At 43.5% G+C, this 18,269-nt stretch overlaps 1 protein-coding gene across 3 annotated transcripts in view; it reads left to right on the plus strand.

The window, feature by feature from the left end:
• The window catches only part of LOC147905438 (uncharacterized), a 115,477-nt gene that overhangs the window by 93,842 nt on the left and 3,366 nt on the right, over positions 1-18,269 (plus strand). For 2 of the 3 annotated variants that reach the window (XM_087372565.1, XM_087372581.1), the window contains exon 1: positions 4,018-4,534. In XM_087372565.1, the coding sequence (XP_087228691.1) occupies positions 4,032-4,534 (503 nt within the window). In that variant the 5' untranslated portion in view covers positions 4,018-4,031. Of the gene's footprint in view, positions 1-4,017; positions 4,535-18,269 lie in introns of those variants that run through there. The other variant, XM_087372573.1, reaches the window with a different exon arrangement.

An 18,269-nucleotide genomic window follows, 5' to 3' on the forward strand; every position in this document is an offset into this window, starting at 1 on the left:
TGTGTATACTTCATCTTAGTGACAAAAAGAGGATCAAACATTTTTGTAAAGAAGATTCAATCATGTGTCTAAGTTAATATTCCATAAACATTATATGAGTCACATCACAAGTATGCCTAAAATGACACATTACCCAAATGATAACAGAAAATAAAAAACTTCTTCTTACAAGCCCATTACAAGATAACCAAGAAGTTCTTAGTACAACATAACAAAAGGTTCTTATTACAAGACAAAATAGATCAACTCGTCAAAGATGCACCTATTGTTCCGCTAAACTCAAGCCTATCCATGCACTACTCTCAATAGGGCCAGGGGATGGTGGCAAGGGGGGATCCAAGGGGTAGGTGGCTACAGGGGTGAGTGGATGGGTGAATCCCAAAGTCAGTTTGTGCCCATGAACTTGAATCTTATGCTCCATCAACTTGATGGCCTCCTAAAGAATTTCAATATCACCCTTTCCTTGGTCCTCTGGATCCATGATGGGATCATGTAGAGTGGGAATAAGGTGTGATATAGGGAGAAGTTTCCAGCCTACTTCGTCATTCTTAATCAACCCAGATTGATGGTATATTTCCTCTAATTGCACTATAAGTTGTGCTTTGGTAGGGGCCCTTGTAGTCATATTTAATGGCATTTTCGATAGTGCCTCTAATCATGCATATTGTTGGTATAGTGACTCCAATTGCATTTCCAACCATGCTTTCAACTATGCTTTGGTAGAGACCTTGTGGCCATGTCTAAAAGGAGATAGAGAAGATGGCAGTGAGGGGGGGAAAGAATGAGGGGAAGAGGGATTGCAAGGGGAAAACATGGGGCCAAGGGGTAGCTACATAGTTAGGGATGCACATATTCATCCCATTGGTATCCCAAATTAAGTTGGGATCGGGCATGCGCTCTCTATGTTGCAATTCATCTCCTAGTTTGTCATCTTCTGGAACTATTTAGTGGTTGCAACTGATTCGTGGAATAGGCAATTCACTATGACTACAATAGTGCAGGAACCTGGAATGCTCTAATGGTGTTAATAGCCATTGAGCATGTTAATGGATCCAGCTTTTAAGCCACAAATGGCTTAGTTTTGAAGTAGTCTCTGGGATCACCCAAATGGGCAAGGATAACAAAAGAGCCATTTAGATCCCATGAAAGGATAACACAAGATCCATTTGGAGATAAGGAAAGGTTGAGAGAATTAGCATATGCCTTGGTGCCATATGGGCCCAATTGGTTGCAACAAGAGACAATGGTAGAAGGAATAGGGTTGGCCCTCCCTTCAAAAGGTGACATGTATAAAAGGCCAAGTGGTTGACTTTGGTCTTCATTTTTGGATGCACAAGTTTGGAAATGCTCCTAGTTAAGCTTGAAGCTCTGAGTAATGGGTATATGATGAGAGAAAGCAAGTGCAATGCAAAAGCATACCTTGAACTCCATGGTAGTAGTGCCAAAGATGTGTTGTCTCGACGGTGACTCACGTGTCATGGGGATCTTGAAGGAATGCTGATGGAGTCTCCACTCCAAGCTACTCCTTGTGAGAGCAATGCAATCCGCAAGTGTCACTCAAGTGGCTCCCAGATTGTTGCAATGTGTTTCCACAAGAGAAGGAGGGGAAGGGGAGAGGGGAGAAGAGGGGGGAAAGGGAAGGAGAAGAGGGGAATTTAGGGGGATGGAGTGGCAAAGACAAAGGCACTACAAAGGAAACAAGAAAACACCCAAAAACACTCTTGGAAGAGAAGAGGGAGGTCCTCCCATGGTGGGATGAAAATATGATAGAAATACATTTGAATATGGATGGGACCATGTTTGGGAATTTCCATCCTATTTCCTCACATGTGCTAATACCCTAGAGCTTATCAATAAATCGCCCTAATGGTGAGTTAGGTTGGTTACACATCAAAGGAGCGCCTGCCCAAATAAACATATTATGGGCACGGGCGGAGAGAATTGCATACACACCGCCATGTGCTAGTGGTGGAAATGCTCGTGTACATGGTAGGTGGTACAGGGTTCAAGTCCCACCAAAGTCAGACTTCAATTTTGGATGACTAGAAAACCCCTGCCTGGGCACTTGGGCGGGGGGGTCTTGCACACCCAAAGTTGGCCGACGTGCAAAATTTGCGGGACTTGTAAAGTGCCGCCGTGTGGCTTCTCGCCATTAATGTTTTGGATGGGTTGGCGGGTGACCCGCCAGTGTGTAACCGCCCTTAATGGTCCAAATCCATACTTCATCCACGTGATGAGGGTGTCGAAACCACCATCTCCTTTGATACCATGTTAGAACTTATGGCCCTTGCATGGGTGCCACATGGAACCACATGGTGTACCTAGCTAAAACAAAGTTTCCAATCCCATTATATTTCACACCTCTAGGCCTTATATGCATGATATTATAATCTTGCACCTTGCACTTGGGATAAATATTTAAGGGGTGCTGCCACATGGTAGCCCCTTCATTGTGCCTTCATGGCTTGGATTTCCCATAGAACAATTACACGATTCCAACTGGATAGCCCCAACACTAGGGTGAGCATTCTCCTAGAGGTAGATGTAGAAGAAGGAGCTCGTAATGCTTGCATGCAATAAGGAAATATGCAAGAGCCAACGTGGAAGAGTTGAGCAAATGACAACCAACATAATGCACAAGAGCTTCAAACCTAATGAATTACTTTGCGGTGTTGTTCGTATATCGTCTTTTTCGAGCTCCCAAGGGAGAAATTAATGAAGGGCTATTAGAACTATGACATGTGGGACTTAAAGGTATGACAAAGGGGTCCATTTACCCTCCCTAGTTAGATATGTCCCTGTCTCCCTTAAATTCATTGCTCCTCCTTTTCTTCTGCTCCCTGATCATGCCTCTCCTCTTCCCCATACATGTTCATCTTACCTTGTGCCCTCTCTTCCTATTGCACTCCTCTCCTCTTCCCTTTTCCCTAGTTATTGGAGGATTATAGGAATCTAATGAATGGATCTTCCACGATGTTTATAGATGGCTTTTTCCCTACTCTTTTATAGCTCCTCTTACGTAATGGTTGGAGTCTTCATCATATATAGAGTCTACTTGACTAGTTGCTCTACAATATATATACTTTCTAAGAGTACCTTAATATCTCGAGCCATTGTTTTTTTGGGAGCAGTTCTGTGAAAGTCGGTAATTTCCTTGGCACAAACAAATATGTCCCCTTATAGTGAAAACTTAGAAATTTGTATTAATTTATAACATCCAATTGAGAAAGCTCTCTCCCTTGGATGAGGCAAGAGCGCAAGCCTATAAGTATTTGGTTATGGAATAGGGAGTGTTCAGAGGGCGATGAATTAAATCACTGTAATTATGTTTAGATGTAATCAGATTGATGAAAAACATAGTGTGCATAGATTGTTGAATTGACGAAAAGAAGACTCAAATTTGGAAGAGTTTTTGTAGCCCTTGATATCAATTTAAGATCAAGGGGTTAGGATTGAACACGTCGCTCAAGGAGAGCTCTTAAATCCAAAACTCCCTCTAGGTTGCCTATTGTAACAATTCGGGGAACTTTAGCTTATCTACTAATCAATTGGATGAAGAAAGATCAAAGATATAAACATCTTTATTCATATGTCTATAGTTCGTGTGACAATATTGTATAGATTGCAATGAGTATCAGTTATGAGCTCTTGTGAGCATCTCCTTGTTCATGTATTTGTTGGGCTTCAACTCCCAAAACGCACAAAAACAATATGAGCATCACGAAGTCAATAATAAATCACCAACGCTGACATTTGTAGGGAGGATCGGGTCCTGACGGACCCTGTATCGTGTCTCATGTCCATGTTTTTTCTCATTCGCTTTTTTTCTTCAAATTTTTGATTAAATGGTAAGAGTCATGTTCAAATTTGAGTTAGTAATTATGTGCTGCACGATAGAAGCATAGTTAATATTATATCAAAGGATAGGCGAAAAGCATAGAATTGCTTTTGTCATAAATATATATAATTCGTAACAAGCACATGATTGTCAGCATTGTCAGTGTCTTTAAGCAACAGTGGAGAAGGAAGGAATGGCTGTGAGCAATTTGGGTCAGTCATCCAACTTGCTCGTAATGGCGATCCCTTCTTACTTCACAGCTTGTCCTCTCTACCCATCAACTCTAACCTCTACCATCCCCTCTGCCTCTTCATCTTCCATCTGTTTGAATTCAAGTATCCGATCGGGAAGACCGTTCCCTAAGACCGCACGGGCTGAAATGGGCGGTGGATCCACCGAGTCAAGTACGTTGGACGGCAGAGAATCGGTCGATGGACCAGCAGTATTGCTCGCTAAAGATGCCTCTGCAGTGTCCGAGGCAACCTTGGCGGCTGTGAGGACAGTCTTTGACGATGTGGAAGATGCTGAGAGCTTGGATGCTAATCCCCCGCGTATCTCTCCAGAGCTGGCAGCCATTTACGCAACTTGCAGATGGTGGATATGGCGGGGTTATAAGATCAATTACGCCGTCCAAGGGAACGGGCCTTCGATATTGCTTGTGCACGGGTTTGGTGCCTCTATCGGTCATTGGCGCAGGTCAGATCACCTATTTTTTCCCCCGATGTTAGTTTACCATATTTTATGTTTCGCAAAATCCATCCATTATTTATGCGCTTCTGGGCGCTTATCTTACTTTCCAGGGTGGATGAGTATAAATAATTTAGACGTATGCTGATTCTTAGTCTGATACAATAGAACCGTTTAGATCAGAGTTTACAACCGAAGCACGAAGCCAGGGTATTAATTGAAAAGATATTTCCTTTTTTGCCCAAAAATAAAAGCATACTTCCTTTGAAAAAAAACTCAATTTATTAGGCAGTTGATTCATGAATCAATCAAGGACGAAAAGCATGGTGGCTATGGAGAGAGAGAGAGAGAGAGAGAGAGAGAGAGAGAGAGAGGTTTATTAACGTCTACGAAAGACTGAATGGTCTATGAGAAAACTCGATACAATGAAAGCTAAGGTGTGGGGCCACTCAAAACCAGCACCCATACCGCAAGATTGGGGTCTGAAACAAGAAAATAGATTTGTCGTTTGTACTTTGTGACTTCAAACTTGTTATTTCAAGATTGATGATTTCCCGTCAACATTACATTTTTCATATTTTATATACATGTAACATGTTTGGCTAGAGAGAGAAAGAAAATCTATTAACGTCCACTGGAGACCAAAAGGTCTATGGGACAGCAAGAAATCCTCTAGTACATCTGCTTTAGGGAGGGCACATGGCAGCTCCCAAGGAGTGCAAAAAGCAACTTGAGAGACAGAGAGAGAGAGAGACTTCATTAAAGTCTTCGAAAGACCGATGAGTCTATGAGATTGAACATGGTTGACACATCCGACAGCCCCAGGGGGTAATGAAGGTAGTCTTGATTTGATCTTCCTGGGCTATGGCTATCTGGAAGTACCCTGAATATCCGTCACATAAGCTGTACAGCCACTTTATCAAGAATATCATCCAAAAAAGGCAGAGGATAGTGGTTTCTCTTTGTCACTGCATTCAGAGGTTTGTAATCGACACAGACTCTCCATTTGTCTACACCTTTTGGGACTATGACCACAGGATTTATCCAATCGGAGTGAACTACAGGATAAATTATTCCTGCCTTGAGAAGCTTATCTACCTCTTCCTTCAGCACATCTCCGGAGGCTTAATCTCCTTATTTTTTGAAAAACAGGTTTGGCACCTTCCTTCAGCTCAATCCTCAGAGGCTTCCCTTTAAATCCCCTGATCTCCTCATAACAGGTGTGAAACAAATTGAGGTATTTATGCAACATCTTCAAATATTCTTCTTTCTCCTCAACATTGAGATCAGGATTCAATGATTGCTCAATCAACACCTGGGTTGATTCTTGAGAACATTTGGGCTGCATTAAATCCTCGATAACCTCAAACCTATCCACCTCTTCCTCACCGAACCCTGCTACCCCCACAAAATCTACCTGTGAATCCTCATCTACCAAATCCACCAATGCTATTGTTCCTTCATCACTTTCTAAAGTCATCGAGCTCTCACCTCATTGCTGGTTTCACTTCTCTCTTCCTCTTCACTTGCTGAATCTGAAACTTGAGCCGTGCTTACCATATCGAAATTCAATTTCTTCCCATTCGTATGTACAGAAAAGATTCCTCTTTGCCAATTCTGAATTGCACCTACCTACCTCAACCACGGCCTTCCAAGAATCAAAGGATAGGCTCCCAACCCCGCAGGCATCACATGACAATCCACTCGACATGAAACACAGAATGCCTCAACCTCCAGGCCAGGTACTATCCCTAAAGTCTTCACCTTGGAGTGGTTTGCCATTTTGATGCGATAACTAGAGGAGCAGGATATCTTCAATCCTAGTCTCTCCACTCAAGCCTGAGTAATCACACAAATCTGTGCACCCCCATCTATATAGGCCTCTCCAAAACCCTTTTCTTTATGCTAGGCTTCTACAGCAGGTAAAAGATCTGGCAACTCTGAGACAAACATCATCTTAATTGTACCTTTATGAGAGTTCCTCTTTGCTGGATTTACAGCCCACCTCCATTCTTTAAGCTTTGGGCATAGACCAATCATTTGGGCAAATGTAATGTCTGGTTTCCTCCCTGAAAGATCTTCCACCAAATCATAATCTCCCTGCTCCTTCTCCATGGGATAATCTGCAGTTATGTACTTCCTGCTGGGCTTTTTGCTCTTCTTCTTTTGGTAGGTCATCATCTCCTCAGACTGCTTCCCCTTCTTTGCACTCGGACCAACCTCCTCTTCTCTATCTCTCTTCCCTAATGGCATGACATCTTTAACTTCCTCCAACTCCAACAAGTCAAATGTAACTTCCTTACCTTTTCCTTTCTCTTCTGCAGTGGCTTTACAGATTCCAGAGGTACTAGGCTGACCTTCATCTTTTACTTCTACACTATGATCATTCACCCTATTATTTAACCCTGTTGGCAATGAATAAACATCACCTCCAGCACGAGGAGGCTTATCACAGTGTGTGCTGTAATGTCCCCACTCTCCACAATTAAAGCACCGGACACAAGGTGCAAATGACCCTTGACCTCATCCTGCCTGCCACGGGCCTGAATTATTTGAAGAAGGCATGCTGCCTCTGCCATAACCACCCGATGATCTACCTCTTCCCCTACCGTTCATTAAATTCAAACTCAAACTCTTTATAAGCTCTGACATTTCATGAATTTCTTCTTTTATATTCTCCTCCTTCCTGGCTTAAGGCTTTTGTATTTCTGGCTTCACATGAGAGAGAATTTTAGGCACATGCTGAACCATTGGCATCTCTTGCATCATTTGTGACAATCTTATCTGCTTCCTCTCCTTCTCTTTTGCTACCTTGATGTCAGAAATTATCTCCTGAATTTCTCTGTTGTTCCTGACTGATGCTGAACCGATGCACTGACTCAACAGACTCACGGGCGATGGCAGTATTACGATCCTCCCAGCCAACTCTCAAGGGCATGATACGTATTCATTTTTTTTCTTCATAAAACATCACTACGTATTTTCTTCATGTTTTTCCTTGAGACCCACATCTCCCTAGATAGTTCCTGGCCACATGTCTACATTTTAGGCCCTTACTTAGATGCATCCTTTTTTACCCCTCTCTTGGAGTTCCTTTAAAACAAATTGCCCCTTGGCAATTTTCACATTTAGATGCACCTAGGCCCAAGCCCTATTAGAACTATCTAGTCAATGCCATTACGCCCTCACCTAGGACCTTGGCAGTTACTTCTCTTGACCATTTAATTACGCACATTAATTATTACAAAAGTTGGTCACCTTAGAGAAAATGCCCACCGATCTATCCGAGGTCATGCTATCTCGGCTAGAGCATAACATTCCTTCCCTCTTCAAGCATCAGCGTCCTCGATGATGAAATCTGGGAATGCTCTCCGTAACTGGTACACGGATTCCCAGGTAGCTTCCGATAGAGGCTGACCATGCCATGCAACCAACACCGTGGGTATCTTCCGATTTCGTATTTGCATTGTTCCTCGGTCCAGGATTCTTGTTGGTTTGCGCCTTGCAATATCCTCTATCTCCTGAAACAAAACCACACCTTCGATTGGTGAGTCACCTGTATGCAAAAATTTCTTTAAACGCGAAACATGAAAAACTGGGTGCACCTTACACCCCTGTGGCAATTCTAATTTATAGGCTACACTGCCTATTCTTTTCAGAATTAACCACGGCCCACAGTATCGAGGTGATAATTTAGCACACTCTCCTGAAGTCAACGACTTCGAGTGCGAAGGAATTCTGAGAAAAACTTTTTCTCCTTCTTCAAATACTCTTATAGACCGATTTTCATCCGCATACACCTTGGCTCTATCCATAGCCTGGCGGATATTAGCTCTCGCAAGTGCTAGCATCTCCCGCATCTGAACTACAAAGTTCGCGGCACTAGGCACTTTCTGAGGTACTCCAACTATAGTTGGATTAGTTGGTCTATAACCATAGTTCAGTTCAAACGGACTGAACCCAATAGATGAATGTTTCCTATCATTGTAGGCAAACTCCAACAATGGCAACCACTTGTCCCATGTATGTTGCCTCAATGACACATATGCTCTCAGCATATCCTCTAAAGTCTGGTTGACTCTCTCTGTCTGACCATCCGTCTCAGGATGATCCCCACTACTCATTCCCAACTCGGTCCTTAGTGTCTCAAATACCGCTGTCCAAAAGTGACCGGTAAACCTGACATCTCTGTCTGACACTATGGATCTAGGTAATCCATGCAGACGAAATATATGTCTAATAAACAAATCCGCTACTTGCGGGGCACTAATAGACTCTCTAGTCGGAATGAAGTGAGCCATCTTGGTTAGACGATCAACCACCACAAGGATAGAATTATACCCTCCTTGTGTTGCAGGTAGCCCTACAATAAAATCCATGGAAATGCTCTCCCACTTACTTAGTGGTATTTCCAAGGGCTGTAAAAGTCCGGGTGGCTTCACCCGCTCGGCCTTACTTACCTGACACGAGAAACACCGTGTCACATACTCATGAATATGCTTTTTCATCTTTGGCCAAAAGAAATCTCGCTTCACGAGATCGTATGTCTTCTCGACTCCTGGATGTCCCGCACACGGGCTATCATGGCATTGTCGAATGACTCTCTGCCTGAGATCATTCTGACCAGGTACTACAACCTTGCCATTTCTAACTAGCATATCATCCCTTATGGTATATCTTGCATAAGTTTGGCCTTTTCTGGATGCCAGGTCATCCTTTTCATTTTCCCCGGGTTTTAACACATGAGCTTTAGGCCATAAGCTCTGGACAAACTCGTCCACCTTTTGAGTTTCTCTGATCTCGGTCATTAGAGCACTCTCTAATACCGTGAAACTCAGATTGTGCATAATGCGAGACAACGCATCAGCTACCTTATTGTCTTTTCCTCTTCGGTACCGAATCGTTAGATTAAACTCCTGCATGAGCTCTACCCACCTAGCTTGGCGGCCCCTCAAGTCAGGCTGTTTACAGAAATGTTTCAGAGTATCATGATCCACATCCACATAAAACTCTGAACCATACAGATAATGCCTCCATGTTTTCAAAGCATGGATAACAGCATACAACTCCAATTCATGAGTTGGCCAATTCCTTTGAGAGGGAGAAAGCTTCTTGCTTTCAAAGGCTACTGGCCTTCCCTCTTGAAGGAGGACTGCTCCTACCGCAATGCCACTTGCATCGGTTTCTAGGAACAACGGTTTCTGGGGATCAACTATTTTTAACACCGGTCCTGAGACCACAGCTTGTTTTATGGTGTTAAAACTTTCTTGTTGATTCTGTCCCCAAATAAAAGGTACTTTATCTGAGGTCAGATTAGTCAATGGCGATACTATTTCGGAATATCCTTTGATATGCCTTCTATAAAACTGGACAAATCCCAAGAATGATCGCAACGCGGTCAGACTCTGAGGGATTGGCCAAGTTAGTATCGTAGCCACTTTCTTCGGATCCATTTCTACCCCCTGTGGAGTAATTATGAACCCTAAATATTCAAGCCTAACCATACACAGTATAGTTTTCTTTTTATTCACGTAAAGACTGGCTTTCCTCAAAGTACTGAACACTATCCTTAAGTGTTCACAATGCTCAGTAACACTTTTACTGAATATCAAAATATCGTCAATAAAGTGTACTACGAACTTTCCGATATACGGACGTAGTAAATCATTCATAAGCATGACGAAGGTCGCTGGAGCATTGGTAAGTCCGAAGGGCATTACCAAAAACTCATAATGACCAAACCTGCTCCTGAAAGCGGTTTTATGCACATCCTCGGCTCTAATCCGGATCTGATGATAGCCGCACTTAAGATCTATTTTGCTGAAAATCACGGCTCCATGTAATGCATCTAGCAAATCATCAATCCGAGCCATCGGATACCTGTGCTTAACAGTGATATTATTTAATGCTCTGTAATCTATACAGAGGCGAAACGTATCATCCTTTTTCCTCTTTAATATCACTGGTGAAGCAAAAGGTGAGAAACTTGGTTGAATCTGCCCCAACTTGAGGTATTCTTCCAATTGCCTACGCACCTCCGCTTCTTCAGTAAAACTCATTCTATAGGGAGGTCTATTTACAGGTTCTGCCCCCGGGATCAGTTCAATCTTATGCTGAACTTTCCGCTCTGGAGGTAACCCATAAGGTAGTTCTTCCCTAAAACATTCAGAGAACTCCTCTGTTATAAGATTAGCCAGCTTGGCCATCTCATCACTTTGCGTAACATCAGTGCTAGTCGAAGAATCATTCACCGACTCTACCGATGCGGTGCAAAGGTACAAAAACTCTACTTGAGCCTTTCTGATTTCCATCACGGAAACCAACGGTCCCTGAGGTATATCTTTTTCACCTCGCAAGACATAAAGCACATCATTCATCTTGAATTGATGTACGCGCTTTTTCCAATCAATGGCTGGATTCTTCCTAGAATGCCACGCCATACCCAGGGCTATATCCGCATGAGCAAGCTTGGTCATTTCAAAATCAAGCTTCTCAGTATAGTCCTGAATCCGAAGCTCCAACTGGGTAACCCTTTGGTCCCATACTTCAGTTGAACTTCCATCTGCCATCCTGACTGTATACGCATAGTCAGATGGACTTGTCTTTAATTTCAGCCTCTTCACGAGCTTGGAGTTAATCACATTGTGAGTTGACGCTGAGTCAAACAACACAATGACATCATGACTGGCCACTTGCCCTTTCATTTTGATCAACTCCGTATCGTTGAAGGCTGTATACCCCGTTGCTGCGGGCTTAGATAGGATGTTATCAGGTGCACTCGTCACTAACTTAGCAACAGATACACATAACAAACAAGGTACTAACCTCTGAGAAGGTCCCGCCAGTTGCATCTGCATATGTTCCGCATTGGGACTCTCTTGCATTTCTACGTCGCATTCAGATATTATCATATTAGCCGTGCGACGATCTTTGTTCAGTGGACAATCCTTCCACTGATGTCGCTGAAGGCAGCCGAAGCACAATCCTTCTTTCCTAGCTTTCTCTTTTTGTTCAGGGGTCAATGAGGACTTTGACCAAGCCCGGGCTGCCATTGGAGTTATTTTCCTTTTCACCCCAACGGTGGTACTTGTTTTTGCTGGTCCCTCAACCGGCTTCACCTGCTTGGTTTGGCCACTTGGCTGCGAGACACTTGTCTTTGAAACCCATTTCCTCTGAAATCCCCCTTTCCTCGGGTGCTCATACTGAGTCCCTGCCTGCACAAATCCACCAGATCTGCCTCTGGCATCCTCATAGTTCAGGGCTACTGCTATAGATTCATCTAGTGTAGTCACATATTTAGCCCGAACTTCCATTTTCATCTTGTCGTTCAGTCCATAGATATAGTCTTTTAACTGAACCGACATAGGGAGAGGATTTGTTATTTTCATAACACATTCTTTGAATTTGTCAGTGTACTCTGCCACTGACAAGCTCCTCTGACGAAGATTTCTATAAGCATCCCAAGCTCGGGATTCTTCATCAGGTGGGAGAAAGTGTTTCTTGAATTCAGCTTTGAACCCTTCCCAGGTGGTTGGAGCAACTTGATCCTTCTGTTGCTTTATCCACCATCTATCCGCTGCCTCAATAAACAGGTGTGTGGCCTCGCGGATCTTCTTTAGATCGGATCTAATCTCACAAATGGCGAAGGCTTCTTCCCACTTGTGCAACCAAACCTCGATCACATCAGAGCTGCGCTCGGTCATCCGACCAGCGTACTTCTCCGGTCTATAATTAGCAATATTGGGCACTTTGACCCTAGCGCGCTCTAAGGAATGTACACTGGGCTCTGGCTCTGCTGGAGCTTTGCCCTTGTCAATCCTAGACGGTCTAGCCGACAAGGCTTGCACCATCTCCCTAATCTCATTTTGACCAGCATTCACCTGAAGCTGCTGGTTCATAATCTGCTGTAAAGCATCCTCTAATATTGAAATCCTACCAATCAATGTAGGTGCTGCGTGATGTGACATCTGTTGTGTAGATTGAGCTCTAGACTCACTAGGATTCACCCTTGAACTCTGCCCTTCTGCTTCCATAAGTTCACAATGGAAGAGGGGTTTTTTTTTTTGTTTTTTGGTTTTCCCCCCTTCTCTTATACACAGAAAAATAAACGACAGTCCCTGCTGGAAAAAAAAAACGAACTAACAGGTACTTAGAAATTTCTTTCAAATGGACAAACGCTCCTTGGATTCAAGTCCGTCTCCTGCTCCGTTATCCCCCTTTGATTTTTCTGCATAGTTGCGAATCTGCAGCGTGCCATTCGTTTATTAGTGCTGGGCTCATCGATCTATCTGTTCGTTGGTGCACGATGGAACATCTCCCCTGTTGCAAACTTCCGTTGCTTCTATTTCGGTATGGAAGTTGTTATCGTCGCAATCACGGCAGTGGCAACAACCACCCTACCGTCGTATTTCGTGATCACCCCTATACTATTCGTCGAACACGTCGCAGGCCAGCATGGATCCTGTCTGTCCGTCGTAGGTCATAAGTCCGTCGAGCCGCCACACGTACGCTCCACTTCTTCTTAAATCCTTTGCTGGTTCCGTCGTATACCACGATCCCTCTCTGAATTCCTAACCTGTCGTCTGCTCCAGAACTCGACGATCACGCTTTGCGTTATAGGCCTCCACGTTCATCAGAAATTATCTCCTGAATTTCTCTGCTGTTCCTGACTGATGCTGAACCGATGCACTGACTCAACAGACTCACGGGCGATGGCAGTATTACGATCCTCCCAGCCAACTCTCAAGGGCATGATACGTATTCATTTTTTTTCTTCATAAAACATCACTACGTATTTTCTTCATGTTTTTCCTTGAGACCCACATCTCCCTAGATAGTTCCTGGCCACATGTCTACATTTTAGGCCCTTACTTAGATGCATCCTTTTTCACCCCTCTCTTGGAGTTCCTTTAAAACAAATTGCCCCTTGGCAATTTTCACATTTAGATGCACCTAGGCCCAAGCCCTATTAGAACTATCTAGTCAATGCCATTACGCCCTCACCTAGGACCTTGGCAGTTACTTCTCTTGACCATTTAATTACGCACATTAATTATTACAAAAGTTGGTCACCTTAGAGAAAATGCCCACCGATCTATCCGAGGTCATGCTATCTCGGCTAGAGCATAACACTTGAGAGCATCCTCATAGGTGACCAGCTCTTTATATTCAATCTTTATCCTAATCTCCGGCTTCAGACTAGCAACAAACCTATCCTTTTTTATGACTCTGGGAGGAACTTCAGGTAATAAGGCCACTTGCCATTTATTCCACAACATAGTGAACTTACCGACACACTCATCCACTAACTGAGTCGGCTGTTGTTGCAATAAACATAGCTCTCTCCAAATGTCATCAGGATCTCTATCACACATAAACCTGTACAGGAAAGTTGTCCTCACCTCTGGATAAGTCGGGTTTCTGTGAGCACCCTGATTATCACGCATCCTTGCAGAGAAAGTCTGCAGCCAAGTTCTCGCTTCTCCCAACAGACAAAAGGATAGAATCTGAAGGACTTCTGGAGCATTCCTGTCTTTAATAAGAGCTGTGAACTCCAAGCACTCTAAAAACCTCTCCGGGTCTTCATTGGGCAACCCGTGAAATCGAGGAAATTCATGAGCCATCTCTCCTCTTGACTAACTTATCTCAAACACACTCCCAACCAGAAATACCACCCAACCTCTTCTGGGAAGAAAACAAAAATAATCTCTGTACTGAAGAAAACTTACCCTGCATGTGACTGGCATTCTTCTTTCTAAGAGCAATCACTTTCAAAACCTTTTGAACCTTAGCACGGAGACGTATCACTCGAAGTTCAACATCAAGGCATCTATCTCTCCTTGTCCACACTCCCCACATAACTCACAATGAATCACTCTCATACGAGGCTTTGTCTTCATAGTTTCAATCCCTAACCACACAGAAATTCAAGCAACATTCCCCAGCCAATCTTTTGGGCCGTTTTGTCTTGAGTACCCAATCTCAATTCAAAACTCCTCCTGTCCTCAGCAGGATCGCCACAAAGATGATAAGGAAAAAAAGGAAAGACAACCGGGAATAATGTACTTCACCACGTTAGATAGCTGAGACTTCATAGGGATCAGCTGCAATGTGGGCTCGTAGATGATGAGCTTATGAACCAGGTTCCAGAGCAGATATCCAGAGCACACAAATAACAAGTCAATCTCCCACACAATCTGACTGGAACACACACACAGGAACACACAGACTCTTTGAAAGAAGAGAAAGAAGGCTTTGACTTGTTGTAGCTCTGTGTCAACCAAGAATTGTTCATACACCGAGTCGCTCTTTGTACGACAAATCAACCACACATGATGTATCTACAACACCTCCTTCCAGCAGCTTGTATACGATAAACAGCTCGTACTTATGCTTCTTGTACTGAATCCTCATGCACAAAGAACCCCCAAGAATGCTAATCCATCGAGTCATCCCCTCCACCTATAAACTCATGGATCCTCAACGATCAAAGTCCCTATCATGACTTCCGTTGCATCTGCACACAAACTGTAGGTCATACTCAGAATTGTAAGCAGCCACATCACGAGTGCTTCCAGCAGCGACAACTCCCAATCTGTCTTCTATTCCAGCTAAGCTCCCCCACGCAGCCTGCACACTTGTGCGTGATTAAAGGTAACAAACCCACATCCCAAAATAAGCGACTCGTACTTCATGTCGATCAGCCCGTTAGCTCTCCGCTCAGCTAATCGTCAGCCTGTCTTTTCTCTTCCATACTACAGCTCTCGGCTCAGCTAACAGCCCATCAGCCCTGTGCTATTTTTTTTCAGATCATCACACCCCGTTGACAGCCCGTACACAGCCCAATCGCTCTCTCAGATCATCACAGCCCTCTACACCCTGACGCACTGCTCTTGTACAACAATTTGGAGCCCGTGAACCATCCGTTCATCGACCAGCAGATCCTCTCCTCTCTCCTTCTTCGCTTTCTTCCCCCCAACCTGATCTCTTCTGCTCATCCACATTTTCCAGAACTCTCCAGTAGTCGCCATCCCACATATCAGCCCACTCGTCAGCCAGAGCATCCCCCTTCGTTGATCACGTAGCCACCTTGCATGCATACATTCCCTTCCAGATTTTCCAGCCACGTTATTATGTAGAATTTACCACTCTTCCATTTAAAAAATGCAAATATCCCCCAAGGCACATTAAATGCACATTTTGGACCTTTGGTCACACAATTCCCACACACATTAGCGTGCACATTAAGGCTTGCATGCACCTACGTACACACACATGAAAAGCCCCTTGACATGGACACTAGAACATATCAAATTCCTGTAACATGCAAGTACACATTGACTCATGAAAATATAAAAAAGACCCTTCATGACTTGACTTTACGTGACCCCAAAAACATTTCACTTGACCACACATTGGACACCCTTGCTCTGGAAGTCTAGTACAACCACATTGCATTTCATCATTTCCCATGAAGTCCCTGCAAAACATACTTTATTGTTTCAAAAAACTATACATTAGTCCATCATGCTTGTGAAAGAAAAATCCACAAATGCCAAAAGCCCACACCTACCCTAGATGTGTACAACTATATGCCTACCCACAGCTATATACAGTGCTCAAAAACTTGATACAGGTTTTGTCCTATCAATGTCAAAGTCGCTCCCAGGCTTCATGTGGAGAATTTACCGAAGCCAGTTGATCTATTTGAGAATTTGCCAATTGAGAGACAAAAAAGGCAAGTGCGTTCACATCCATGATCACCCAAGCTGCCATATCTTCGGGTCGACGAGCAAAAAGCTTCTTGTCGGCTCCAGATAGTATCCCGCACATGTCTCTCTTGATTAATCTCATCTCCATCTTCATCTCGACGGACCAATTATGATACTTAGTTCCATCAAATCGATCCTTCTTTTTCTTCAGAAGCCCCTAGGCTTACCCCCACTAATCACCAAGATGGTGGTTGGAATCACAAAGAAACACAAGATCTTTGCGTAGGAGAGTGATGCTCGATGTAAGTTTAGAACAATACAAGGATCTCATAAATCTTTCACCAAGAAATGCTCACAAAGAAATACACGGGCTTTGTGGATGGCCTTGGAGGAAATTGATGAAAGGCTCAGTCAACGTTGCCGTTGACTTGATAATAAGAACCTTGGAAAAAGGGCCCAAGGGGCTTAAGGACACAAAGATTAGTGGCCACGTGTAAGCATATGAGACACCCTTTGAACCTTACTGAAGAAAAACCTTTGTTCAAGAAACAAATGCTGAAAACAATTCCGTTGCGGCTGAACGTCAAGAGGCTGATTTGTCGTGCAATAATTCCTGGAGCAATGTGGCTTTAGAGATATTGTAAGAAGTCATGTGACAGGAGACAAATCTCAGAAAACCAAATCTGAGAATTGTTACGGACCAGGGAAACGACGATGACTGATATGCCTGAAGGTAAACCGATTGCCTTCCGAGTAGAAACACTATGAACCAAGTGTATACACCTCGTCTTGTTCAGCTAGGCCTCTAGCAATAAGGGTTTTTTAGAAATGTTCCTTTATGCAGATCAAATCAAGTTGACGATTTAGATTTAGAAGGAAGACAACTTCTCTTGTAGGTAAAAAACAACAAGGGAAGGAAGAGTCCTGGAAACACAAACCTTTTGGGAAATTCTGACACAGGCAGATCATTCTGGAAAGCCTCCTCATCCAGATCGTTCAGCCTTCGACGCTCAACTGTCACATGGCCGAATTTATAGTCACAGAAATAACACTAAGCAAAATATCACAAAGGGAGATGCCTCGGTGCTGCATGTTCTCAGAATCAAGAAGCAACCAGCTGCCCAATTGCAAGCTAAGAATAAGTGTCCTTAAGGCTCAAGCACAAGAACCAAATAGGGTACTCATCACAATCACAAAGCAAAGCAACCATAATAATATAGGCATGGGGTGAGACCACTTTCTTGGAATGGGTAGATATCTCCCATGAGCCTTAATCACAAGGAAATAGTTGCACAGTTATCACGGAGACACAAGAAGAACAAGCAGAAAAGATGCCGATTTAATGAGAGCCCTTCAATCGTTGAAAACGGATTGAGTTGATGAAGCATAATACCAGCAGCTTACACAAAGTTGCATATAGTTTCATGAGATTTCGGTTCACAAAGAGATTACAGCTGTTCTCCACATGAGCACTACCAAGAAACCTGGACAGAGATAGTGCTCTTGAATCGGCCAAACACATAGTTGTTCCAAGATGGAACGGAATCACGATACACAACAAGGGTTTGAGATAAGCCGCCAATGATGGCAATACAGCTCCAAAAACTGATCTGAAAAAGATATAGAAGCTGCCTCTGCGACTATCTTGTGCCCATGAATAGATAAAATCGCCCTTGCACTCTTCACGCTGTGTACGTTCTTCAACTAATACAAAGTACTGCAGCTCCGTATTGGCAATGAAGTGGATATTGCTCTCTCTCAACACACTTGTGAAGAATGGAAAATCTGATCCAGAGCAAACCAGGCTAGCCCTCAGCCTAGCGAAGCATGTTGAAATTGAGAGAGAAGTGTGGAATGAGAATTAGAAAAGATGTCACAAAGCAACACAAAGTGTATTGATCACTAAGAGGATAGAACTCAGTAGATATCTTACACACTCATGTACAAGACCTTAAATAGGCAAAAGGAAGAATCCACTCCACCTCCTAGTGTCTCACATGCAATGAGGTGATCACAGTTAGTTGCCACACAGC

The sequence above is a fragment of the Dipteris shenzhenensis genome, chromosome 1 (genome assembly GCF_047967505.1).
Source record: "Dipteris shenzhenensis isolate YYH24624 ecotype China chromosome 1, Dip_SZ_1.0, whole genome shotgun sequence".
Lineage (NCBI taxonomy): Eukaryota > Viridiplantae > Streptophyta > Polypodiopsida > Gleicheniales > Dipteridaceae > Dipteris > Dipteris shenzhenensis.